Raw genomic sequence first — 26,972 nt, 5'->3', positions numbered from 1 at the left:
CAAGCTGCTGCTAATAAGGCAAACAGAATATTGGCATGTATTAAAAGGGGGATCAACTCCAGAGATAAAACGATAATTCTCCCGCTCTACAAGACTCTGGTCTGGCCGCACCTGGAGTATGCTGTCCAGTTCTGGGCACCAGTCCTCAGGAAGGATGTACTGGAAATGGAGCGAGTACAAAGAAGGGCAACAAAGCTAATAAAGGGTCTGGAGGATCTTAGTTATGAGGAAAGGTTGCAAGCGTTGAACTTATTCTCTCTGGAGAAGAGACCCTTGAGAGGGGATATGATTTCAATTTACAAATACTGTACTGGTGACCCCACAATAGGGATAAAACTTTTTCGCAGAAGAGAGTTTAATAAGACTCGGGGCCACTCATTACAATTAGAAGAAAAGAGGTTTAACCTTAAACTACGTAGAGGGTTCTTTACTGTAAGAGCAGTAAGGATGTGGAATTCCCTTCCACAGGCGGTGGTCTCAGCGGGGAGCATTGATAGCTTCAAGAAACTATTAGATAATCACCTGAATGACCGCAACATACAGGGATATGTAAGGTAATACTGACACATAATCACACACATAGGTTGGACTTGATGGACGTGTGTCTTTTTTCAACCTCACCTACTATGTAACTATGTAATTGTCTCTTTCGTTGATGATATTTTGACTCCTAAATAATTCAATTCTTTTATCCCCCATTTAAATGGTAGACTCTTTTGGTAGGCCTTATCCCCTTCTTTATCTTCTACAACTTCCATTACTTCCGACTTGGTCGCATTTACCCGAAAATTTGATATTCGACCGTAGTTTCTAAGAGTCGCAAGTAAGTTGGGGAGGGTGATCCTCGGACGGGTGACGTACAACAAGACATCATCTGCAAAGGCTGCAATTTTGAATTCATCTTCCCCAATTTTAACCCCGCTGATGTCAGGGCTGAGTCATATCCTAGCCAACAGCGGCTCCAATGTAATTTTTCACCATTTTTGATAAATAGTGGACAATTAATACACTTGCATTAAACCATTTTACCATTATCAATAGAGAATCTGTTCAGAACATCTACCTTATTCTATTTTGATTGTTTTATGATCTTTATGTTGATTCACTGTCTGATGTTGTACCTGATTTCACATAATGGATGTAGTGACCTGTTTTCGTCTGTTGTGGGTTTCAATAAATATTATATTTTAAAAAAAAAACCCTGCTCAAAGATCTTACTCATCCGTATCTTCCTTTCAGGACATGTCTGAAGAGGGTTAAATTGGCCAGTTGATTGGTCCTGCAAGGAAAAGGCTTGACATTGTCAGAGTAGAGAATCCTTGCACAGGGAGAGTCGTAACAGACTCCTTTAGAATGTCTTGACTACCCTAGACAACCTGTTGGTCGCTGTCATCTTGCCCCCTGGATGCCTGAACATGGCAGGAAATCCATACAGGGTTTTTACACGCCATGGCATGAGCAGCAAAGGTCCAGTTTACAGTGTGCATAATACATGTACATGTCTGGAGACGCTTAATAGCAAGTGTCCATTATGCCGCGTACACACGGCCGAACTTCCCGACAGAAAAAGTCATATGGGAGCATTCCGACTGTGTGTATGCCCCATCGGACTTTTTCTGTCAGCATTTCCGACAGGCTCGGATATAGAACATGTTCTAAATCTTTCAGTCGGAAATGCCGACGGAGTTTAGCCCGTTGGCAAATCCGGCCATGTGTAGACAGCATTAGTCAGCTTTCCATATACCAGCTTTAAGAGGCCTGCAGAAGGTCTGACAATCCAGGAAAAGTATCAGTACAGAAGACACTGCCCCCTCCAGCTATAACCTGCATAGAGCAGTCAAGGCATAGAGTTATTAGGCTGCAGCAGTACAAGGACTTGTTGCAGAAATAAACAAATCTCTGTAAGTCTAAGGGAGAACTCCACATTGTTAAGAAAATAAATAATATAACCCGTACAATTGCTACTCAAGCCATGCAGTAATGTATTAAATAACCTTCCCAATTAAAACTGCAGACTTCTGACATCAGAGCACTATTACAGAGGTGATTTCATTAGACAGAGCCTCCAACACAGAAAGAAAAACCTTGCTTAGGCCCCTTTCACACTGCCACGACTTGAAATTTGCTCAATTTTGCAGGGAATGCCTGTGAAAACGTGATGTCTATGGACCTCAACTCGCATCAAAGTCGGACCAAAGTAGTACAGGGACTACTTTGAAGTCGGTGCGACTTGAAGTCCCACAGATTTGAATGGTTATCATTGGAAATCATTGGGTACAACTTGTCATGTGACTCTGATGTCTAAAGTCGCAGGAAAAGTCACAAGTGTGAAAGGGGCCTTAAATAAACAGATATCTTTTCAGAACAGAAAGCAACTGCACCAAACTTTGATAAAAATGCTACAATGCACATCAGAGCATAGACATCTCCATAAATATTTTCATTTTGGTTATTATTTATTTATTTTTTTAACATAAGTGGAGTTACTCCCTAGCAGCCTGCATGGCATCTAATCCCTTCTGCTGACCTCAAGCCAAACATACTCACGTATCCTGGACCTCTTCCACAGGGAAATCGATGCATCCACAGGGCTCTGTTATTGGCAGAGCTTCCGTTATTACAGGTGTCAATGTTCTGCAGATCTGTGCCATTCACCACTCTGCTGTTATCTAGGGACTCGGTGACTACTGGAGCCATCCTGGAAACTTCAGGACACCACAGGATGCTCCCAATAACCGCATGGCTGTCCCGCGAGAGACCGGGTTGCCACATCTTCTAAAAGGTAGAAAACTTCATACAAAATGGTCCTATGAGTGAGGAGGACAAAAAAGAAGCACGGCCTCTGGCTCAGCCTGAAAATTTATGGGAGTGGGGTCCTATGGGGTAGCAGCGAGGGCAGGGATACCCAAACATATGCTTCCTTCAAAAAAAAATAATTTTAAGAACGTTTGTTCGATTTTCTAATCGTTAGTGGGGTCGACGTTCATTTGCGACCACGGTGACGGGAAAATTCGAAGGAGCAGAATAGAAAACTTCTTGGTAAAAGGAATTTTCAGACAGTGTATGTGGTTTTTCGATCAGAAATGACATTCATTTTAAAACTGAATGTTAAAAGCAAGTGAAATTTTCAAACAACATTCTTTCATTTAGAGAATGTACAAAGGTTTTTCATATGAATATTCTCTTCCGAAAATCGATACGTGTATGGCCAGAATAAGGCTTGGTTCAAATCTATGCAGTTTGCTATTGATCCATTTCTGCAGTACTTTTTGCACACGAGATTTTGCTGCGATTTGCGTTTTGCATTCTTTATGCTTTTTTTTGGCCAATTTGTTGTTAGGCAGATTAAAAACCTGCAAATTGCAGCAAAAACGCACTACATGCTTTTCTGCAGCTTCTCCATCGAGATCTTTTGAACCAAAAAAACAAAAAAAGCACCATTTTGCGTTGAAAAAAGTCCTTGACCCGTCTCCAAATATATAGCTGCTGAAAAAAGCATAGATGTGAACGTGTCTCATAGGAAACCATGTTAAATGAACTGTTCTGCAAAAAGCACCATAAAATGCATACGTACAGTAGGTGTGAACCAGGCCTAAGACATTTAGTAGCAGCAGCAGCATGCTTTTTTTGGATCACCTGTCCTAATGGGGTTAAAACAACTAAAATTAGCCCTTTATAGTACAAAAAAAAAAAAAAGATAAGCGCTTCTATAAGGGGTTCATTTATACTGTGAAACAGTGGAAGTAATAATATATATTGTGTTACTGATGTGCTTTCCCTAGTCAGACAAGGGAACTGTAACTTTGTCAAGCCTCTGCTCCAAGCTGGGTCAGATATACTATCCCCAGTTTCAATGGATTCATACCAAATAAGATCTACCTCTAAACATCAAGACTTTCTTCCTTCATTACCCTTAGCAACAATGGCTTCTTACCACCTGTGTACCAACTGCATTTCCCCTGCATTTAACTCACTGACAGCTCCCCCTACTGTTCCTTTACTCATTGCAACCTCTCAGACACCTTCCCTTGCATCTGTTAACCATTTCTCTATGCTCTTCAGTACTGTTACTACTTTTCCACTAGAACAATCTGGTCAGCCCCCCTGCAACCATTTGCAGGACGCTAGCATTTAGATTGAAAGAGGGAAAAAAAAAAGTTGTTTCCTACTCATACAACTCTGCCACTATCCACGCAGCCTGGGATCCAGTCCACCTCTATGCTGCCTGTCGATGGGGTCCAGTTTGCCTCCATACTACCTTCCAATAGGGTCCAGCTGGCATCCATGCTGCCTGCCGATGGGGTCCAATCTGCCTCCAACCTGCCTGTCGATGGGGTTCAGTCCGCCTCCAAGCTGCCTGCTGATGGGGTTCAGTCTGCCTCAATGCCTGCTGATAGAGCTCAGTCTGCCTCAATGCCTGCTGATATGATCAAGTTTGCCCCAATGCCTGCCTCTGGAGGTCTGCTGTATGCTGCCAAGCCTGCCTCTGGTGATCTGCTATCTGCTGTCAAGCCTGCCTCTGGTGGTCCGCTGTCTGCTGCCAAGCCAGCCACTGATGGTCCCCTGCCAGCTGTCTTGTGATGGAAGCTGTCAAGTCAGACGGTACTGATTCCCTGGTCACTGCTCAGCCACACTTTGCTGATTCCCTGGCCGCTGCCCAGCCAGACTTTGCTGATTCCCTGGCCGCTGCCCATTAAGGGAATCTGCTGATTCCCTGGCCGCTGCCCAGCTGGACTTTGCTGATTGCTAGGCCGCTGCCCAGCCGGATTTTTGCGGATTCCCTACCTGCTGCCCAGCTAGACTCTTAAGCGGATGCACAATTAGCTTCTGGACCCTGCCTGGGGGCACAATAGAACATCCAGAGGCTGCTTCTTAAAGGAGGGAACTGTCAGGACCTGTATCATTTGCTGGTGGCACTGTGCTTGGGATGTTGTACTTTTGGTGTCCACCAGTGGGTGTCTTCCAGCAACCAGCAGATCCCAGTAATCATTTTCTACCTGATGCTGGCTGCTGGGAGGGTTTAGATCCTCCCCTATTAGTGCCCCTTGCACCAGTATTTTGCTGCTGCCAGTTTTCTGTTTGCCATCGACAATGAGCTTGACTCCTGCCCTGTAGTCTTGCATCTGCTCTCCCTTGTTCCTGATCCCAGTTTTGGTTTCCACTTTCTATCTGCTCCCTGCACCTGCAGTTTTCCCCTGCTTTTCTGCGTTCCCTATTTTTGTATACAGTTAGTTGTTAGTAAACCCTTGTACACACGGGCCAAAAATTGGCAAAAATCAATAGGAACCGGAAGACTTTAGGCCCATGTGTATAGCTGTCTGTTCTACAGAAGCCAGTGTCACAACCGCCTTCTGTGAAACAGGGAAGCTGGAAAACCAGCATTAAATCAGCCTGGCAGCTCCGATCAGTGTGTTTTGGTAGGGAGAGTTCCACTGTCAGAACACAAAGGCACAGCTATAGAGATAACATCACTAACATTGCTTGAGTTAGTACGACGACCTGTCAGTTTTTTTTCATTCAGTCCACTGGGTTGAACGAAAAAAAAAACTTCTAGTGTGTAACAGGCTTTAGGCTTTCTGTTTATTAGGTTGAATAGTAAGGTATCTTGTCACAAGGTTTTTGGTTAACTTATATGTTTATATTTGCTGTGTGCTGGTGTTTGGCTGGATGGATTTTGTTGCGCTGTAAAAAAAATCAGACCTGGCCATCCCTGCTGCTGATTCCTGACAGTGGGTGTGTCAGGCAATTCTGGTGTAAGGCTCGATTCACACCTATGCATGTTGCTTTTGAGCGTTTTTGGAGGTTTTTTTTTCATGCTTGGCACGTTTTTGAGCAGCGTTTTTGTAGCGTTTTTGCCGCGTTTTTGCCGCGTTTTGCGTTTTGCGTTTTTTTCATTTTTTTTTAGTCTTAAAAAAAAATTAAAAAAAAAAATAAAAAAATAAAAAACGGCAAAAACGCACCAAAAACGCTGCAAAAACGCTGCAAAAACGGTGCACTTGCGTTTTTGATGCTTGTCCATTGAAATCCATTACATGCAAAACGCTGCTTTTTGCATGAAAAAAAGTCCCCGACCCTTTCCAAAAACGCAGAGATACAAAAAAGCATTGATGTGAACATGTTCCATAGGAACCCATGTTAAAAAATTCCCATGCATTTCTGCAAAATGCAAAATGCATCAAAAAACGCGCTAGTGTGAATGGAGCCTTAGACCAAGATTATATGGCTGTAAATTCTGCAGTAGTCAGATGGTAGTATGCTGGGCATCCATAAGGGAGCAGGAGTCAAGGGATGGAGCAGTGTTGGTGTTGAACCCTGCACTAGACGAGGGGGAACTATGATCAACTTGTTAGGAAATTGAAGTTTCCTTAGGGCCTTCATTACAATCAGCTGTTAAAGCTTTCCTCATTGAGCTCTGCAGACTTTAATTTCAGCTCTCCAAACCCTTTTTTTAACAGTTCAGACAAGCTTCATCAATTCTGGACTTTGAACAGATTTAGAGAAGAGAAGACTGCAAATAAAAAGGCACAACTTGTGTAGGAGGATTTGTTTAATCTGTCTATCACCTGAAGGCCAGTGACTTCATTGGGTATATGTAAGGGTTTACAACCACTTTAAGCATGGATGTGATAACAGAATCCGAAATGCTCCTTTCTTTTGGAACCTGAAATTCAACATCCAGTCCAGCAAAGCCAGCAAATGAGACGCAGGGGGAAAGACTGTCCCTTGAAATATCAGATCTGACTGATCTGGTAGAGACAATGGAGCGCTTGCTAACAGACAAAGTCAGCATACCACACCCTTGGAGGTCAGTCTCAAGCTACGAGAATGACTGGAATACCTGCAGCTTCAAATTAGATGAGGTAGAGGTTTCAGCAGAGCAAATGTACAACTTAGGGCATATTGATCCTACAGCACCACCAGGGCATCTGCTACATCAGGTCCCACATTCTGAAGAGAAACCTATCCAGTTTCTTGCTGAACCAAGACATAGTTGGACACACATCTAGCTTCCCCAATGCAGGCAAAAGGGAGGTCAAGAGAAATAACGGATGGATTGTTTGTTACTCTAGGATGTTGATTGGAAGCTTTGATTCCTCTTGGGACAATTGGCACTTAATAATTTTAACTATACATCCTCCTAGATTGTAAGCTCTAACGAGCAGGGCCCTCTGATTCCTCCTGTATTGAATTGAATTGTATTGTACTTGTACTGTCTGCCCTAATGTTGTAAAGCGCTGCGTAAACTGTCGGCGCTATATAAATCCTGTATAATAATAATAATAATAATAATATACAGAATAGGTATACCACATAAAAGATGCTTTTGCAATAATATTGTATTCAGCATATAGCAGCTGATTAACAGGAATTTTGTAGTTTACCTTTTCATTTTTTGTGAAAAGGTAAAAGAATATAGCATCTTCTATAGGAATGGTCAAAGCTTTATTTATGCAAGACACAGGTAGGTCAACTATAGGAGGAAAAGAGTGTTTCACGACAAACTCCTCTGCAAGGGGACAGAGTGCCAAGAAACATTTAGGGGCATAGTGCAGATAGAGTTCACAGGCGCATATGCGTGCGCATGTGCAGGCCGGGAACTGGCCAAAAAGATGTGCACAGATGTGTGCACATACGCATGCCAATGCGCGCGCCTGTCACCAATACTGGCACCAAATGGCCAATTTAAATGGGGTTACTGCCCCGGACTAAATTCTGTTTGGTCTACAGTGTTCTGTGTGCTTGTTCCCAATTCCTGTGCCTGGCCTCAGATCTTGGCCCGGCTTGCTCCTGACATTTGTCTGCTAACTAAAAAAGTGTAAATAAAGTTGCGCTACTTATATCTAGAAAAGCTGCTAGCATCAACAATAATACTAATTCTATAAAAAGTAAAAAACAGAAAAAATGCAGCGCTACAAAGTGCATAAGAACCCTGAATAAGTATCCAGAAGTGAGTGCACAATATAAGATATTAATTGGTGAAATAAATGAATGAACATTTAATACCAATGTGCACGCTGGAAATGCTATGTGCATAAGTATATATATATATATATATATATATATATATATATAATCCTGTGAAAAAACACAAAATCATACAATATTATGGACGCACATGAAAAGTCCAAACATAAAAGGTATATGGAATGGTTTGCACATCCAACCTACTCTGGAGCAATATAACCAAAGTAACCTTTCATGAGTCCCTGAAATAGTTCCATGCAACATGTTCAATCCCATAGATGCAATCACAGGGTGTTGGAAATCCTAAAATGCAATGTTGGAGCCGGAATGTGCAGGGAATTATTTATACATAGCACCCGGGGATGTGCATTGAACACCAGGGAAGGGGGGTGAATACTCTTACCCCAAATCGTGGATGCACACGCCAGAGGAGATGGGTCAAACAGGCAGAAACAATCCTCACGGGCACACACTCCAGCTGGAAGTCCTGTAGAAGGATTGGTGTATGTCTACACTTGCATCCAAAGGGCCAGCGATGACACAGAGATTTGGGCCGTGATGGTGAGGTTCCTGGTAAGGTGGTTCTCTTTATCTCCAAAGGGCAGCTTAGATCATAGGAAAAGAAAAAAAGGCCTCCACATAGTGCAGATGAATCCCAGGGTTTAAAAATTTATATGAATAAGAAAAGTATAAAATCGTACAAACATCGCATCAGATGTGTACATAAGGTGATCACAAAATCGATAAAAAGTAAGCATGGTGTAAGGAGCCGAGCAGGCTATGTACCCGACATGTTTCGTACGAGTGTACTTCAACTCATGTTACATTGAACTATTTCAGGGACTCATGAATGGTTACTTTGGTTCTTGCTCCACAGTAGGTTGGATGTGCAAACCATTCCATATACCTTTTATGTTTGGACTTTTCATGTGCGTCCATAATATTGTATGATTTTGTGTTTTTTCACTGGATTTTTTGCTTTTTTGTCTGCTAACTGCCTTGACCTCGGCTTTGTCCTCGGATTCTGCCTCCTTTTCCTACCTGATCTGCTTTACCATTGCTGCCACTGGCCTGTGACTGGACTACTCTTCTGCCTGCCGTGTATGCCTGATCTGCCTGTCTGGTACCGACCCAGCTTGCCCGACCCTGCATTCTGCTCATCCAGCCTACTACAGCTCCTTCAGTTCTGCACGCCATCATTTGGCTTCAGCTTCCTGCCCTGCATCCGCAGCCTGCTGCCAGCCAAGCACCATGCCAGTGTGTCACTGGCCTGTCCAGCCTGCTACATCCGCCTGCTGTCAGCTGCTCCTGTTTCCTGGCATTCTCACAGTGATGTATCGGCTACTACCAGCACAGACTACTGAACTGATCACAGGCATCATATCTTGCTGTGCTCTCGTGGCTACTGTTCCACTATCAGTGGCCCCAGAGCTGTACGAGAGTCCTTCCTCTTCACGTCAGGCTCACCAACCAAGTATGTGACAAATTGTTTGTATGGGTGTTACAAATCTACAAAATCCAAAAACTAGGGATAATGAGAAAAAACCTTGGTGAAACATTTGGGTCTATGAGAACCACATAATGTGTTATGGTAAGAAAAAGTCTCTTCTTCTAGGAAGGTGAAGGACACAGCATCTGACAACGAATTACCTGGAGGATCCCCAACAGAATCAGAGATTTTATTAATCTCTGTGTCAGACTCAGCAAGCTAAGGTGGGTGTTTTAAACCCATGTGATTATGGGGAGTCAAGTTGCACCAACTGAATCATAAAGTCCTGCATAACAGAAGAAAAGACCTCTCCTGTAATATAGAAAAAGGAATCTGCACCTGAGGATTAAAAGAGGGGGGCGCCAGAAATAGCCACAAATGTAGAAGGATAAGACTGGAGGTATGTGTGGAGAAAAGCTGCACAGTAAAAGAAAACTGTGGGTAAAGAAAAACATGTGTGTATGTGTTTACTGCTCACCAGTGCAGAGTTCTGGTCATTGATGCAATAGAGGAGTATAGCACAAGCTAAACAATAAAGAGGAGGTTTCCCCATTCTTCTAATGAAATGGACAGGTAAAGAAGTGATATAATAGTAACAGAGAGTGATTTTAATCCCTGGCAATAGTGCCCAGCCAGATTCAGAACTTCAGTAACAAACACCACACACATAGCCTCAGGTTTAAAAACACGAAAAATCCTCAACACAGCAAGTGGGCTGCTAACCACTTTAAACAGTACGTCTTCAGAGATGGGGACATATGAAATGTCTCAGCTCTAGTCCCGATAATGCCACAAGGAATTGCCAGATGTACTGGCCTTACCTAAAAAGTGGAGTTTGTTGCCAACTGGAACACTGGTTATTGCTGAGGACTGCAGAACTGTTGCAGAGAGAACACCAGTATACTTAATGATCTGCAAAAACCTGTGCTTATTGACTAACTGGAAAAACTTGCACGATTTCTAGTAGCCAGTCTGAATCTACCACTAGGAAAAATTGAGCAGGTGTGGCATAATAGGCGTAATGGCCTTAAAGAAGCTTGCCTTCAGTTTTTTGTTGCCAGTGTCTATTTTTCCTGTATACAGAAATATACAGTACTAGAATTCTTAATAGCAAGCTGTGTCCCTCAGAAAACAAAAAGAGATAAAATTAGCTATTTGTGACTTAACCACTTACAGACCAGAAGATCTGGCTGCTTAATGACCAGGGCATTTTTCGTGATACGGCGCTGCGTCGCAGACAATTGCGCGGTCATGCGACGCTGTACCGCTGTACCCAAACAAAATTTATGTCCTTTTTTTCCCCATAAATAGAGCTTTCTTTTGGTGGTATTTGATCACCTCTGCGGTTTTTATTTTTTGTGCTATAAACAAAAAAAAAAGAGCGACAATTAAAAAAAAAAAAAAAACAACATTTTTTACTTTTTGCTATAATAAATATCCCCAAAATGTTTTTAAAAAACACATTTCTTTCTCAGTTTTGTCACTGGCAGGGAAGGGGTTAACACTAGGGGGCGATCAAGGGATTGAATGTGTTCCCTAGTTAGTGTTTCTAACTGTATGGGGATAGGACTGACTGGGGGAGGAGACTAATCGTGGAACAAACAATATATCTCCTCTCCCCTGACAGAACAACGATTTGTGTGTTTACACACACAAATCCCTGTTGCTGCTCTCGCGCACGCGATCACAGGTGGCCAGCGGTGATCGCACCCACTGGCCATGCGCATCAGGTTCTCTGCCGTGCACGCCTGCTATCGCCCTTAAAGGGACAGATGTACCCATTTGGCGATTCGCGGTAACGAACCACTTTGCCGACGTATATTAGTGTGAGCCTATCGGCAAGTGGTTAGTGTTACTACTACCCTGCATTCACTATATCTGGTCTCCCACAGTACACAGAACATGGAAATGCAATTATTTTAGGAAATATAAATGGCTAAATAATTTTTCTGATCAGCACTATATAACAGTCTTGTGACTTCTATCGTGTATGTTTAAAGTTTGTAGGAGTTTTCATTCTACTCTGTATGAGGCTGCATGACCCCTGACCCTCTGTCTGGACAGTGCTACATGGGCCCTGTGCTGATCACATCCACTCTCCCAAGAAAAATAAAAACCTCTCTAGCAATACACACCAAACTTAGCATGTGCAGAGTGCCCCCAACACTGTACTATCAGGAGGTGGATTGGGGACAGTGCAAGAAGAGTAAAATCAGAAAAGAAGGGATCAAACAGCCTTTTTACACAATGAGGGGGATTAACCCCTTAGGTTCCACAGTGAGCATAACAAGCATGTTTACTTTACTGCATATACAGACTGATTTTAATGTTGTGGATTTAGTAATACTTTAATTGATATTGACAAATGTTTTAGGTGGGTGGCCGCAGATGTAGTGAATAATACAGATAGCAAATACTTTAGGCAGTTATTCAAGGACCTTAACATTAATCTAGATGGAAACTGACCAAAGAAAGTACATATGGCTTTATTCTTTAGTTGCCATTCATTAGGTTTAACTTTTCATAAAAACAATTAATAGTTTTTCTGAAAAATAATACATGAATTAAATTGTAAAAATCACAAGGAAATTACAATTTTTGATGCTTAGCTATAAGAATTGCGCTTCTCATGTACCAATTGACATATGTGAATAGAGGCGCCCAATTAAATATGAAAAAAATCTGGTCTGCATGGTTAAACTCCTATCTCCTCCCACCGTGTCCCCATGATGCTGGCTGCTGAGACTACTTAAAGTGGATGTAAACCCAATGTCATCCTTTCTAAACTACTGCCATGGGGGTTATCTATAAGGATATACATGCCTCCTGCATGTATCTTTACCTGTCAAATGTCTCCCCTCTGTCTGTTATTAGACCCGAAAAAGCTGCATATTCTGTGGGTGGGTCTATTGTCTGGAGCTCGGTGGGTGGAGTCGTGATGTCAGTAGACTCCCCACCCACCTCTACACTCCTTGTCAATATGCATTTTCTCCTGTTTATTTCTAGCACTGAACTTCTGCTGAATTTCTGCTATCTCTAACATCCAGTGCAAAGACAGGAAAGTAACCATATGACTTCAGCATGCCAAATCATGCTGAGGTGTGGAACAGCCAATCCTTGCAGAGCTGCTGAAGAAAAGAGTGGGGGAGGGGATTAAAAAATAATGCCTGTGTCTTAGGCTGAAGCACGAGATGTAAATCACATGTCACTCACAGCAAGGGGGAGTATTTGACAAAGTTTTTCTCAGTTTGTCAAGATTTTTCTCACTGAACAATAAAAGAGGATTGCTCAGAGATGGATTAGCTCTGTGTGGCAAGACTGGGCTCAAAAGATAGGAAATCTTATACTCTACAGTATATCAAAAAGAAAAAAAAATTTCGGGTTTACATCCACTTTAAGTCTCTTTTCTACAGATACTCCTTTCTTCACTGTTTTGCTTTGCTTTGTCAGATGTACTGTAAATGCCATTTATTCTGCTCTCTCTTTTGTCCTGCATCCTGCTGCCTTATATCTACCCCCCTTATTTCTGATACCAGCTCTGATTCCTCCCCATCTCTGCTTGCATCTCTAGTATTCCCTGTGACCTGTGGTCCTCATCTTGTATATATTGTACATATTGTATATACATAGTTTGTAGTTAGGCTGCCAGTTAGTTAGGTATTTAGGTTAAATTTGTGGTTCATTTTTTTTATGTTCACTGTTTGCTGGTGTGTGCATGTCTTTTGTTTTACTAACAATACATTTTCTTTACTATATATAGTCTGGTCTCAGTTTCTAAGCGTAGCCACACAGATCTGGCCATCTCTGCTGTAGATTCCTGACACTTGAACTGTGGAGACAATATTGACTCTTGCTGATATATTGTATTTTGTAAACTTTTAAAGCGGTAGTAAACCGCTAAAAAACAAAACAAAAAAAAACCTGCAAGACAATGGCACCTAGCACATTATGAAATACTTACCTTAGAACGAAGCCCCCACAGTGGCGCCCAGTCACCGCTGAGGTGGCTGATATGTTCTCCTGGCGTCTCTTCCGGGTTCGCAGGCTCCGACGCTCTGAGTGGCTGGAGGCACGATGACGTCACTCCCGTGCATGCGTGCGGGAGTCCTCAGTTTTGGCAAGGAGCTCTGAAGTTCCGGCACCATACGCCGGACTTTTAGAGCGCATGCATGCAGGGTGAATATCTCCTAAGTGGTGTACGTTTAGGAGATATTAATTTTATCTACAGGTAAGCCTTGTTATAGGCTGAAAGATATAATACCTCTTGGGGGATTTTTAAGGCAATGAATTTGAAGTTTGTTTAAAATAAAATCACTTTTATTTAATATCGTTCAACGTTAAAAGATATGAATTTCAGACAAAAAACATTTAATTTAATAAACATAAACCATAAATAAAGTTCAAAGCATACAGATGATTCTAGATGTACATCCAGTACGGTAATATACAATTTACATATGGAGAATTGAGTGAACAAGAAAGTGATGTATCACACTACCCAACGTGGTCACCCTAGATGGCCACCCTGGTATAGAGTAATGGAATTTCCAACGCGCTTCAACGTTTATATCTTAACAGATATGAGTCTTCTTCAGGGAAAATACATCACAATCTAAAAAATCAATCAGAAAATCATACTGTTACACATTATACACATGTTCACCATACATATCTCCTGCATTGGTTAGGTTCTCAAGTGACTTACGTTCCCCCAAGGCATCCCAGGTTGAGCGCATTGCATGCTGGGGACCAGAGACACCCCACACCAAAGAGCCTGGACTGTCCCAATACTCTACAAGACGGCTGGATATATAATCAATGATCCCAAAATTTGGCGTCCCCAGCCTCAGAAAATTGATGGCTGTCTATAATGGGGCAAATAAAAGGAATGAGTGATATCTTTAAAACAACTGTGGGCTAACCCCACAGTAAGTACCACATAAGGAGAAGTCCCCCCTTAAAACCCGGTTCAGCACAAAAAATGTAAATACCCCAATGCTGGGGGGACCCGTTCCTTATAAGTGTGGAGTGAAAAGCACTTACTTTAAAGTGGATTGCGGGTCGCTAAGCCAGGAACAGGGAGGGTCCGTGGAGCTCAAAACAACAAATTGCCCTGATGTGCATGGATGAATGCCTCAAGAAGAATGGCGCCATTTGCTGTCTCTGGCGTCCTATATATGGTGTGGGCCGGCTTGTGGGCGGAGACAGAGCACCGCGCTGGCCAATGGCGCGGCTTGTCTGTGGCTGCTCCTGTCAGGAGCATTCGACGTGAGGACGCCGAATGCTACCTAGGCAACCGACTCCGCTCTAGGGCCCGCGTATGCGCGACGTGGTGGCGCGCATCCAGTTACGTGCCTCCGTAGCGATATACTTGGTGGTGTACACACAAGATCATACTGTGGGAGCCAGCCGCCACCTTAGAGGCGGGCTGTGCCCATACTAGTACACTGTATCAGTAAAGCTGCCCACCGGGGTATGAGGTTATACCTGTGGTGGAAGGATGGTGGACAGGAGGCCGTCCTATTGAATCCCCCAATAACTTCCCTAGTAAGATACAAGGTGGGTTAAAAAACCGGGAGGGGAGAAGAAAATTATGTAGATGAAAGTAATAATAGTGAATGAGTCAGAGCCTTTCAAAGGGTTCAATAAACCATATGGAATCCCCCCTAGGATCCGCCAAGGTGGATGGGGCGAAAGAGGGTGGGGGGGAAAAAAAGGAGGACTGATAACCACCGACACAGAAGTTCCCTCCTGGCATATGAGCCAGGCAGGACAAACAAGAGGGCCCCAATGTTAGCTGGAACAGCGGGCCCCCCCCTGTGTCGGGTAGGTATGGGACCTTCCAAAACATATCTCTGGGGCTGAAGGGGAGCCCTGGACCCCCACACGACTCACCTCCCCCAGGAAAATGCCCACAGGGGCGACACGACACAGGAGATAACCCACCAGGCTATGCAGTGCTATTAATGGGAACATGATAAAGAGAAGAAAACATTAAATAAGAACAACAAACAAATGTGTATAATACATTTAAAGAGAAATTCCAGTCAGTGGGGTTTTTTTGGAAGATATAAGCCCCAACTTTGTTGTAATATAGCAACAAAATTGTAGGTTACATGAAATTGAAATTATACAAATATAATAGGTAAAAGGTAAAATTGGAAACCCCCCCCAAAAAACTAAATCTCCAACCCATGTCCGAATAGCAACTAAGGGGCAAAAGGTGTAAAAAGGGGAGGGGAGGGGAGGGGGAGGGAAGAAGAGTACATGATCTGAAAGCCCTCCAGAAAAGGCCTAAAGCTCTCTGTTTCGTTAAGACCAGGGGGGGTGGTGGCCCTAAGGCGTCTGATCCAGCGCATTTCGCGCTCGAGCAGGGCCTTGTTCCAGTCACCCCTCTGGTAGGTATGTGTAATCTGTCCACGACTGTGAAGTTGACACTGGGCATCCTATAGCCGTGCTGCTTCGCTACATGCCTGCCCAGTGGCAGATAGAGATTACCAATGCTCATACTGTGGATATGCTTCTCAACTCTCTTGGTGAGTTCCTGTCGGGTTTTCCCCACGTAAAAGGCCCCACATTGACATTGCATTAGATAAACGACTCCCCGCATTTTACAATTCGCGAAGTGCCCTAATTGAAAATTTTCCCCATTGGGTAATGTAATCATGGTTCTCCTGCCTATAACTCCACACTATGTGCATGATCCGCATGGATATGTGCCCCAGGTTCTACAGGGATCTGTTCTTGCACTTCCTTTATACTCGCTCTGTGTGAGCATATTTCCTATAGAACCAGGTTTTTTATAGGTAATTTGGGGTCTGGGAGTGACCAGACCACCTAGAATGGGATCCTCTGTAAGGATTGACCAGTGTTTGGAGATGATTTTTCTTATTTGTTTATATTCATTGGAGAATTTCATGATGATTCTAGTTGAATTGTCTTCTTTCATCAAGTTTTTCTTTTTGAAGGTTAGATTTCGTCTATCAATGTTTTTTACACGATTAAATGCTTTTTTGAGAGCTGTTTTTGTGTATCCTCTCTCCATCAATCTGGCAGTCAGTGTGTTGGATTCTCATATGTGCTGCAATTTCTTTTGAGTCTTAGAAATTGGCTGAAAGGGATGGATTTCTTCAATGGCTTTGGATGGAAGCTATCTGCATGTAGCAGGGTATTCCCCGCTGTCTCCTTTCTATATAGATTACTCAGGAGTCCTCCAGTTTGATCTTTGGAAATAAAAATACTATATGATCGACTCAATCCCCTGAAGACGCATGAGGAATATGCGACTTATGAGAAAAAACTCAAGGAGCACTTGGAGACCTTCGGTAAAGCCATCCTTATCAAAAAAGAAAAACAGTACTGGAGAGATAAAAAACGCCTTCAGAGAGGGCAGAGCTTATAAATGGAATACAGCTAATACCAAAAAAAACAGAAAAAGAAGAACTCCATATCAAGAAAATGCTAATAAGTCCAACGACTATTCTTCGGACACACCATCTAATTCCTCCTCATCAGCATCTTCACACACCGGCCACTTCAGAGGCAAAAGAAAGGGACCTCTGGGAAGACAAAGACAACAGGAGACCGAGGGAGAGGTCAAACAAACCATTAAGAAACGTACTACGGAGCATGAGACAATGGAGTCACAACAGGGCAACAGATCTAATACGCACAAAGGTACAACTCAGGGCAATACACAAGGCCTTTTCCCCAATTTAGAAAGAGGAAATCGGAAAGACCAAGGGGCTATCCCTAAGACTCAACAAACACAACTTGATAGTTTTTTAGACAAGAACATCACACCATTACCCAGTCCAATGCCTCTTACACAACTAATGATGATACCTACGGATCCTCCAACCCAAAAGAACTAAACGTGATTAATCTCTCCTCACATCAACTAACCAATGAGGAGCGAAAAGTGCTATCGCTGGGCCTCTCCTTCTGCCCCAACCAAAGTATGGACAGCTTTGAAACAACAAAGGATATTCACCTCTTTGCCCGGAAATTGCTGCTGAAAAGCCTATATGCAAAACAAAAAGTCACCCAACCGGAAGTAGCACCGAATTTAAAAACAGCGGACTTTAAGGCTCTCAGAGACCTGAATCTCCTACTACAAGAGAGCAACTTCACAGAAAACTTCTGGGAAGAAGAGCTAGGAGATGGGGAGAGTCTCAACTCTCTCAACAACACCAAATGCTACAAAAAAATCTCCCCAGCAATAGTTGAGAGATTCAACCAGGAATTTCTATGTCTGGTGGATGAATCGTTCAATCAAGGGGCCATTAATAAAGAGATGTGGGAGTTCATACGAACACAGCACCCTCAGTTACCCACATTCTATGCCCTGCCCAAGATGCATAAAAAATTGGATGATCCACCAGGGAGGCCGATCATCTCTGGCAACGGGTCAATCACGGAAGGCATTAGTCAGGTAATAGACTACCATCTTAGACCCCACATCATGGATCTACCGTCTTATACCAAAGACACGATCCATCTACTGCAGATAATTGATAATTTGACCATCCCCTACTCTGCTCTCCTGGTCACCATCGATGTGGAGTGTCTTTATAACAGCATTCCACATGACGCAGGAGTAACAGCTGTTGAACGGGTGTTGAGACAAAGAGCAACCACTGATTGGAAGTTCAGTGCCTTCATACTCCAAATGTTGGAATTCATCTTGAAACACAATGTTTTCCTGTTCAAGGGCTCCCACTACCTCCAGGTGCAGGGGGTGGCTATGGGGACATGCTGTGCTCCCTCATATGCCAACCTGTACCTGGGGGAGTGGGAGAAGGCCTTTCTGCTGGGAGAGGGATCGTCTGTGTACTCTGACCACATCTGCATGTGGCAGAGGTACATAGACGATATCTTCATCATCTGGGATGGCCCTGAAGATAAACTCAAGGAATGCTTTAGTTCTATGAATCAAAACAGCTTTAATCTTTTCTTTACCATGACCTATGACTCCAAGGAGGTCAACTTCTTGGATATCACTATTTCCAAAGATCAAACTGGAGGACTCCTGAGTAATCTATATAGAAAGGAGACTAGGGACACTCCCTCCATTCCACTTTATCTACATTTCAGATCATGTACTCTTCTTCCCTCCCCCTCCCCTCCCCTCCCCTTTTTACACCTTTTGCCCTCTAGTTGCTATTCAGACATGGGTTGGAGATTTAGCTTTTTGGGGGGGTTTTCCAATTTTACCTTTTACCTATTATATTTGTATAATTTCAATTTCATGTAACCTACAATTTTGTTGCTATATTACAACAAAGTTGGGGCTTATATCTTCCAAAAAAACCCCACTGACTGGAATTACTCTTTAAATGTATTATACACATTTGTTTGTTGTTCTTATTTAATGTATTCTTCTCTTTCTCATGTTCCCATTAATAGCACTGCATAGCCTGGTGGGTTATCTCCTGTGTCGTGTCGCCCCCGTGGGCATTTTCCTGGGGGAGGTGAGTCATGTGGGGGTCCAGGGCTCCCCTTCAGCCCCAGAGATATGTTTTGGAAGGTCCCATACCTACCCGACACAGGGGGGCCCCGCTGTTTCAGCTAACATTGGGACCCTCTTGTTTGCCCTGCCTGGCTCATATGCCAGGAGGGAACTTCTGTGTCGGTGGTTATCATTCCTCCTTTTTTTCCCCCCCACCCTCTTTCACCCCATCCACCTTGGTGGATCCTAGGGGGGATTCCATATGGTTTATTGAACCCTTTGAAAGGCTCTGACTCATTCACTATTACTTCTTTCATCTACATAATTTTCTTCTCCCCTCCCGGTTTTTTAACCCACCTTGCATGGTGGGACATCTTACTAGGGAAGTTATTGGGGGATTCAATAGGACAGCCTCCTGTCCACCATCCTTCCACCACGGGTATAACCTCATACCCCGGTGGGCAGCTTTACTGATACAGTGTACTAGTATGGGCACAGCCCGCCTCTAAGATGGCGGCTGGCTCCCACAGTATGATCTTGTGTTTACACCTCCAAGTATATCGCTACGGAGGCACGTAACTGGATGCGCGCCACCACGTCGCGCATGCGCGGGCCCTAGAGCGGAGTCGATTGCCTAGGTACCATTCGGCGTCCTCACGTCGAATGCTCCTGACAGGAGCAGCCACAGACAAGCCACGCCATTGGCCAGCGCGGTGCTCTGTCTCCGCCCACAAGCCGGCCCACACCATATATAGGACGCCAGAGACGGCAAATGGCGAGATTCTTCTTGAGGCATTCATCCATGGACATCAGGGCAATTTGTTGTTTTGAGCTCCACGGACCCTCCCTGTTCCTGGCTTAGCGACCCACAATCCACTTTAAAGTAAGTTTTTTTCACTCCACACTTATAAGGAACGGGTCCCCCCAGCATTGGGGTATTTACATTTTTTGTGCTGAACCGGGTTTTAAGGGGGGACTTCTCCTTATGTGGTACTCACTGTGGGGTTAGCCCACAGTTGTTTTAAAGATATCACTCATTCCTCTTATTTGTCCCATTATAGACAGCCATCAATTTTCTGAGGCTGAGGACGCCGAATTTTGGGATCATTGATTATATATCCAGCCATCTTGTAGAGTATTGGGACAGTCCAGGCTCTTTGGTGTGGGGTGTCTCTGGTCCCCAGCATGCAATGCGCTCAACCTGGGATGCCTTGGGGGAACGTAAGTCACTTGAGAACCTAACCAAAGCAGGAGATATGTATGGTGAACATGTGTATAATGTGTAACAGTATGATTTTCTGATTGATTTTTTAGATTGTGATGTATTTTCCCTGAAGAAGACTCGTATCTGTTAAGATATAAACATTGAAACGCGTTGGAAATTCCATTACTCTATACCAGGGTGGCCATCTATGGTGACCACGTTGGGTAGTGTGATACATCACTTTCTTGTTCACACAATTCTCCATATGTAAATTGTATATCATTACCGTACTGGATGTACATCTAGAATCATCTGTATGCTTTGAACTTTATTTATGGTTTATGTTTATTAAATTAAATGTTTTTTTGTCTAAAATTCATATCTTTTAACGTTGAACGATATTAAATAAAAGTGATTTTATTTTAAACAAACTTCAAATTCATTGCCTTAAAAATTCCCCAAGAGGTATTATATCTTTCTATATATGTATATGGGATGATGGCAATGACGCACCCATCCACCAAGGTCATACTTACATTAAAAAAAAGCCTTGTTATAGGCTTACCTGTAAGTAAAAATCACAAAGCAGGGTATACATTTTTAATTAAAAAAATACGGTTTAAAAATATATATATATATATATATATATATATCACAAAAAAATTACAGGTTATCACTTACTTGTGTATGCTCGGGCATATAAAACGTTGTCTAGCATTGCATCATGATCCACACCAAATCGGTCAGCTATATCTCGGAGACGATCTGGGCGGCTGAAGTCAATAGGTTCAAGGAAGCAATGTGTGATTTTTTTCTCTGTTAAATAACAGATACAATACAATACAAAAGTAAGGCTGGGTTCACATCTCCGTGTGGAGCTGCTCACAGCAGGGGTCCAGGGAGTCCCTGTTCACAGATTCAGATTCGCTCCGAATGTCTGGCTGAATTTACACATTAAACAGACCAGAAGACGCACAGGACTCCTGTGCAATTCGCTCCACAGCCGTTCCGGAGCTATGTGAACCGGCTCCATTGACATGTGAATTTGCAATAGTGTGAAACCAGCCTTAACCTGCAATGGTAGAAATGTAGGACCTGCCACCACTGACCTCATTCTGTAAATACCGATTACCTAACCCATTGGTTTCAGTACTTAATGAGTCACTGACCCAAAACAAGTATTCATATACAAGCAATGATTTGGTTTTAATAAAAAACAATTTAGAAGGTAGAGAAACCTCCACTGTATGGGTTCACTTTAGGAAAAATGTTAGAAATATAGTGCTTACACAAGTTTGGAAAAGTAAGCAAAATCCTTTTCTAAAGTAGTAATTGGAGGTCACAGTACTTCTATAACCTTCTGCTTGTAGATACACTGCCACCTTGCCAAGTTTGGGCGCTATGCCAGCAAATAACAGACTATCTCCCTCTAGTGGCTTTACCCCTGCACATATCATACAGCTCAGCTGTATCAAGAAGTAAAAAAAGGAGAAGGGAACCATCGCTTTTAGGCCTCATGTACACTGTAGCTGGTAAACGGAGGTTTAGGAGCAGTTGGGTGTTTTTTCAGTAGCCCCTGAACTCTCCTCTATGTTATCTTATCAGTACATGTACACAGAGTCGTTTATAGTAGTTTCTAGACAGTTAAGTTTAGAAGCATTTTATAAGCAAAAAAATTCATTCAGAATGGATGTTGAGGCATTTGAAACGCCAAATGCTTGTAACAGCGAGAAATGCTTGAGAGAGAGAGAGAGAGAGAGAGAAGAGAGAGAGGGGGAGAGAGAGAAGAGAGAGAGAGGAGCGCTCCTAGAGTGCCCCAAAAATGCTGCTTGCAGGACTTTTGTTTAACGTCCCGCAAGCGCACCGCTCCAGTGTGAAACCACTCAGGCTTTCACACTGGAGTGACAGGAGAGGCACTTTACAGGCGCTATTTTTAGCCCTAAAACGCCTGTAAAGCGCCTCAGTGTGAACGTAGCAAAGTTGCACCCAAACAAAATTGACGTCCTTTTTTTTCCCACAAATAGAGCTTTCTTTTGGTGGTATTTGATCACCTCTGCGGTTTATATTTTTTGCGCTATAAACAAAAAAAAGAGCGACAATTTTGAAAAAAACGCAATATTTTTACATTTTTGCTATAATATCCGCCAAAAATATATAAAAAAACCAATTTTTTTCCTCAGTTTAGGCCGATATGTATTCTTCCACATATTTTTGTTAAAAAAAAAAATCGCAAATAAGTGTATATTGATTGCTTTGCGCAAAAGTTATAGTGTCCACAAAATAGGGGATAGTTTTATGGCATTTTTATTATGAATTTTTTTTTTTTTTTAACTAGTACTGGCGGCGATCTGCGATTTTTATCGGGACTGCGACATTATGGCGGACACAGACAATTTTGACACATTTTTGGGGCCATTGGCATTTTTACAGCGATCAGTGCTATAAAAATGCATTGATTACTGTAAAAATGTCAATGGCAGTGAAGGGGTTAACCACTAAGGGGTGATCAAAGGGTTAATGTGTTCCCTAGTGTGTTTTCTAACTGAAGGGGGGAGGGGACTGTGTAGGGAAAGATAGATCGCTGTTCATACTCTGTATGAACAGACGATCTGTCAGTTCTCCCCTCAGAGGACCGGAAACTGTGTTTACACACACAGATCCCGGCTCTTCATGTGCCCCGAGCGATCGCGGGAGCCCAGTGGTAATCGTGACTGCCAGACACTCGCATCGGCTCCATGGGCGCCTACCTGGTCCCCTAGTGGCCACAGCGCTAAGACAGGGATGTATTTTCCAAACCCATTGGAGCTAAAGGGATAGCTACAAGAAAAGCCACCTTTTGGGACAGTGCCAGCAAAGACAATTCCCATACAGGTTTGAATGGAGGCTTCAGAAGAAAAGTCTGAACCGGGTTCAGATCCAATGTAGCAGGCAGAGGTTTCACAGAAGAAAAAAAAATGTGAATGGCCCAATGGACAAACATATGCGCCAAAGAATAATTCATCTGCCAGTGGATCCCTGGATCTTACAGTTAAATCATCTACATTATTGTTGAGCAGAATAGCCTTCGGGTTCACATCTCTAGTCTGCTAGCCATGAAAAATCTGCTAGAACACCTCCTGGTGGAGAGATCACTCTCATAGATTCATACTTTGACAATTAACCACTTAACAACCGGCCCATAGCCAAATGACGGCTACAGGGCGGTTGTTTAACTCTGGGAGGGCGTCCAGGGACGTCCTCCCAGAATTCGTCTCTCACGCGCCCCCTAGGGCGCGCACTCGAGAGCATCCGTGACCTCTGGACCCGGCGCATCACGGATCCGGTAAATGGCCGCTAATCGCGGCCGTTTACCATGTGATCGCGCCGTCAAATGACGGAGCGATCACATGTAAACAAACCGGCGTCATCTGATGACGCCGGTTCCTCTCCTCCCCTCCTGTGTACTGATCGGTACACTGTGAGCGGAGAGGGGGATGGATGAATACTCTGCCATACCCTGCAATACCCCGAAATATCCCGCAATACTCTGCAATACCCCGCAATACCCAGCCATACTCTGCAATACTCAGTGATACCCAGCCACACTCTGCAATACTCTGCCATACCCAGCCATGCTCTGCAATACCCCGCAAAAATCTGTAATACTCTGCAATAACCCGCAATACTCTGCCATACCCAGCCATACTCTGCAATACCCAGCCATACTCTGCAATACTCGGTGATACCCAGCCATACTCTGCCATACCCAGTCATACTCGGCGATACTCTGCAATACCCAGCCATGCTCAGCCATACCCAGCCATGCTCAGCCATACTCGGCCATGCTCAGCCATACTCGGCCATGCTCAGCCATACCCGGCCATGCTCAGCCATACCCTGCCATGCTCAGCCATACCCAGCCTCTGTATGTGGCCAGGCTGTGGAAGTCTCACACATGTGGTATCGCCGTACTCAGGAGGAGTAGGAGAATCTATTGTGGGGTGTCATTTTTGGTATGTACATGCTATGTGTTAGAAATAGTGTATAAATGGACAACTTTGTGTTAAAAACCACTTCCCGCATTCCGTCATACGACGTCCTTGACTTTGTGCGGGGATATCTGAATGATGGGTGCAGCTACAGGCATCATTCAGATATCAGCTTTTTCAGCCGGCGATTCCCTACACCATAAGAATGATCATAGCGGCTGTTACACTGCTTGATCGTTCTTACGGGAGGCGAGAGGGGACGTCCCCCCCTCCCGCCGCCCTCCGGTGCTTCTACCGACTCACCGCTACGATCGAAGCCAGGGTCTTTTTTTTTTTTTTATTTCAGGCACAGCCTAGAGGTGAGATGTGGGGTCTTATTGACATGTCATGCCATATTCCTATTACAAGGGATATTTACATTCCTTGTAATAGGAATAAAAGTGATCAAAAAAAATTTGGGGGGGAAAAAAGTGTCTAACTAAAATAAATAAAGTAAAATGAACAATAAAAAAAAAAATAAAAATTTTAAAGCGCCCCTGTCCGTGTGCTCACATGCAGAAGCGAACGCACACGTAAGTCCCGCCCACATATGAAAACGGTGTTCAGACCACACATGTGAGGTATCATTGCGATCGGTAGAGCGAGAGCAATAATTTTGGCTCTAGACCTCCTCTGCAACTCAAAATTTGTAACCAGTAAAAAATTTTAAAGCGTCGCCTATGGGGATTTTTAAGTAGCAAAGTTTGGCGCCATTCCACAAGCGTGTGCAATTTTGAAAGGTGACATGTTAGGTATCTATTTACTCGGTGTAACTTCATCTTTCATATTATGCAAAAACATTGGGCTAACCTTACTGTTTTGGGTTTTTTTTAATCAAAAAACACTTTTTTTTTCCAAAAAAAACGCGTTCGAAAAATTGCTGCGCAAATATCGTGCGAGATAAAAAGTTGCAATGACCGCTATTGTATTCTCTAGGGTCTTTGCTAAAAAAACATATATAATGTTTTGGGGTTCTATGTAATTTTCTAGCAAATAAATGATGATTTTTACATGTAGGAGAGAAATGTCAGAATTGGCCTGGGTGCTCCAGAACGCCTGAAGGTGCTCCCCTGCATGTTGGGCCTCTGTATGTGGCCACGCTGTGTAAAAGTCTCACACATGTGGTATCGCCGTACTCGGGAGTAATAGTAGAATGTGTTTTGGGGTGTAATTTGTGGTTTGCATATGCTGTGTGTGAGAAATAACCTGCTAATATGACAATTTTGTGAAAAAAAAAAAAAGAAAAAAAAAACAACTTGATTTTGCAAAGAATTGTGGGAAAAAATGACAACTTCAAAAAACTCACCATGCATCTTTCTAAATACCTTGGAATGTCTTCTTTCCAAAAAGGGGTCATTGGGGGGTATTTGTACTTTTCTGGCATGTTAGGGTCTCAAGAAATGAGATAGGCTGTCAGTACTTCAGGTGTGATCAATTTTCAGATATTGGCACCATAGCTTGTGGACGCTATAACTTTCACAAAGACCAAATAATATACACTAATTTGGGTTATTTTTACCAAAGATATGTAGCGGTATAAATTTTGGCCAAAATATATGAAGAAAAATTACTAATTTTCAAAATTGTATAACAGAAACGAAGAAAAATGTATTTTTTTACAGATTTTTCGTTTTTTTTTTCTTTTATAGCGCAAAAAATAAAGAACCCAGCGGTGATTAAATACCACCAAAAGAAAGCTCTATTTGTGTGAAAAAAAGGACAAAAATTTCATATAGATACAGTGTTGCATGACTGAGTAATTGTCATTCAAAATGTGAGAGCACCAAAAGCTGAAAATTGGTCTAGTTATTTAGGGGGTTTAAGTGCCCAGTGGTCAAGTGGTTAAGGAAGTCTGCTCCTTGAATGTGGACCACCAACAGAGCCAGAAGCAGATGTTCCGTTTATCAAAGAATATTTTTAACTTCTTGATTCACAGGCAATCTTGTACTGCCTTGATTGTTCATGTATGCCGTCACCATGGCACGGTCAGATTGGGCTATTACCACATTACCCTCAGAAGATACAGTGCCTTGAAAAACTATTCATACTCCTTGAAATTTTCCACATTTTGTCATGTTACAACCAAAAATGTAAATGTATTATATTGGGATTTTATGTGAGAGACCAACACAAAGTGGCAGATAATTGTGAAGTGAAAGGAAAATGATAAATGGTTTTCAAAAATGTTTACAAATAAACATCTGAAAAGTGTGGCGTGCATTTGTATTCAGCCCCCCTGAGTCAAAACTATGTAGAACCTCCTTACGCTGTAATTACAGCTACAAGTCTTTTTGGGTATGCCTCTACCAGCTTTGCACATCTATAGAGTAACATTTTTGTCCATTCTGCTTTGCAAAATAGCTCAAGCTCTGTCAGATTGGATGGAGAGCATCTGTGAACAGCAATTTTCAAGTCTTGCCACAGATTCTCTATTGGATTTAGGTCTGGACTTTGACTGGGCCATTCTAACACATGAATATGCTTTGATGTAAACTATTCCATTGTAGCTCTGGCTGTATGTTTAGGGTCGTTGTCCTGCTGGAAGGTGAACCTCTACCCCAGTCTCAAGTCTTTTGCAGACTCTAACAGGTTTTCTTCAAAGGTTGCCCTATATTTGGCTCCGTCCATCTTCCCATCAACTCTGACCAGCTTCCCTGTCCCTGCTGAAGAAAAGAATCCCCACAACATGATTATGTCTCCGCCATGTTTTACAGTGGGTGATGTGCAGTGTTAGTTTTCCCCCACATAGCATTTTGCTTTTAGGCCAAAAGGTTACATTTTGGTCTCATCTGACCAGAGCATCTTCTTCCACTTGTTTGCTGTTTCCCCCCACATAGTTTCTCGCAAACTGCAAAT

At 43.0% G+C, this 26,972-nt stretch overlaps 1 protein-coding gene across 1 annotated transcript in view; it reads right to left on the bottom strand.

Moving 5' to 3' along the window:
- Positions 1 to 26,972, bottom strand: part of DMC1 (DNA meiotic recombinase 1) — a 375,853-nt gene that overhangs the window by 162,413 nt on the left and 186,468 nt on the right. Inside the window, exon 9 of the mRNA XM_073591924.1 lies at positions 20,791 to 20,882. Coding sequence (XP_073448025.1) covers positions 20,791 to 20,882 — 92 coding nt within the window. The remainder of the gene's footprint in view (positions 1 to 20,790; positions 20,883 to 26,972) is intronic.

Source organism: Aquarana catesbeiana, linkage group LG07 (assembly GCF_042186555.1).
Source record: "Aquarana catesbeiana isolate 2022-GZ linkage group LG07, ASM4218655v1, whole genome shotgun sequence".
Lineage (NCBI taxonomy): Eukaryota > Metazoa > Chordata > Amphibia > Anura > Ranidae > Aquarana > Aquarana catesbeiana.
This window is presented reverse-complemented; position numbering and strand designations above follow the sequence as displayed.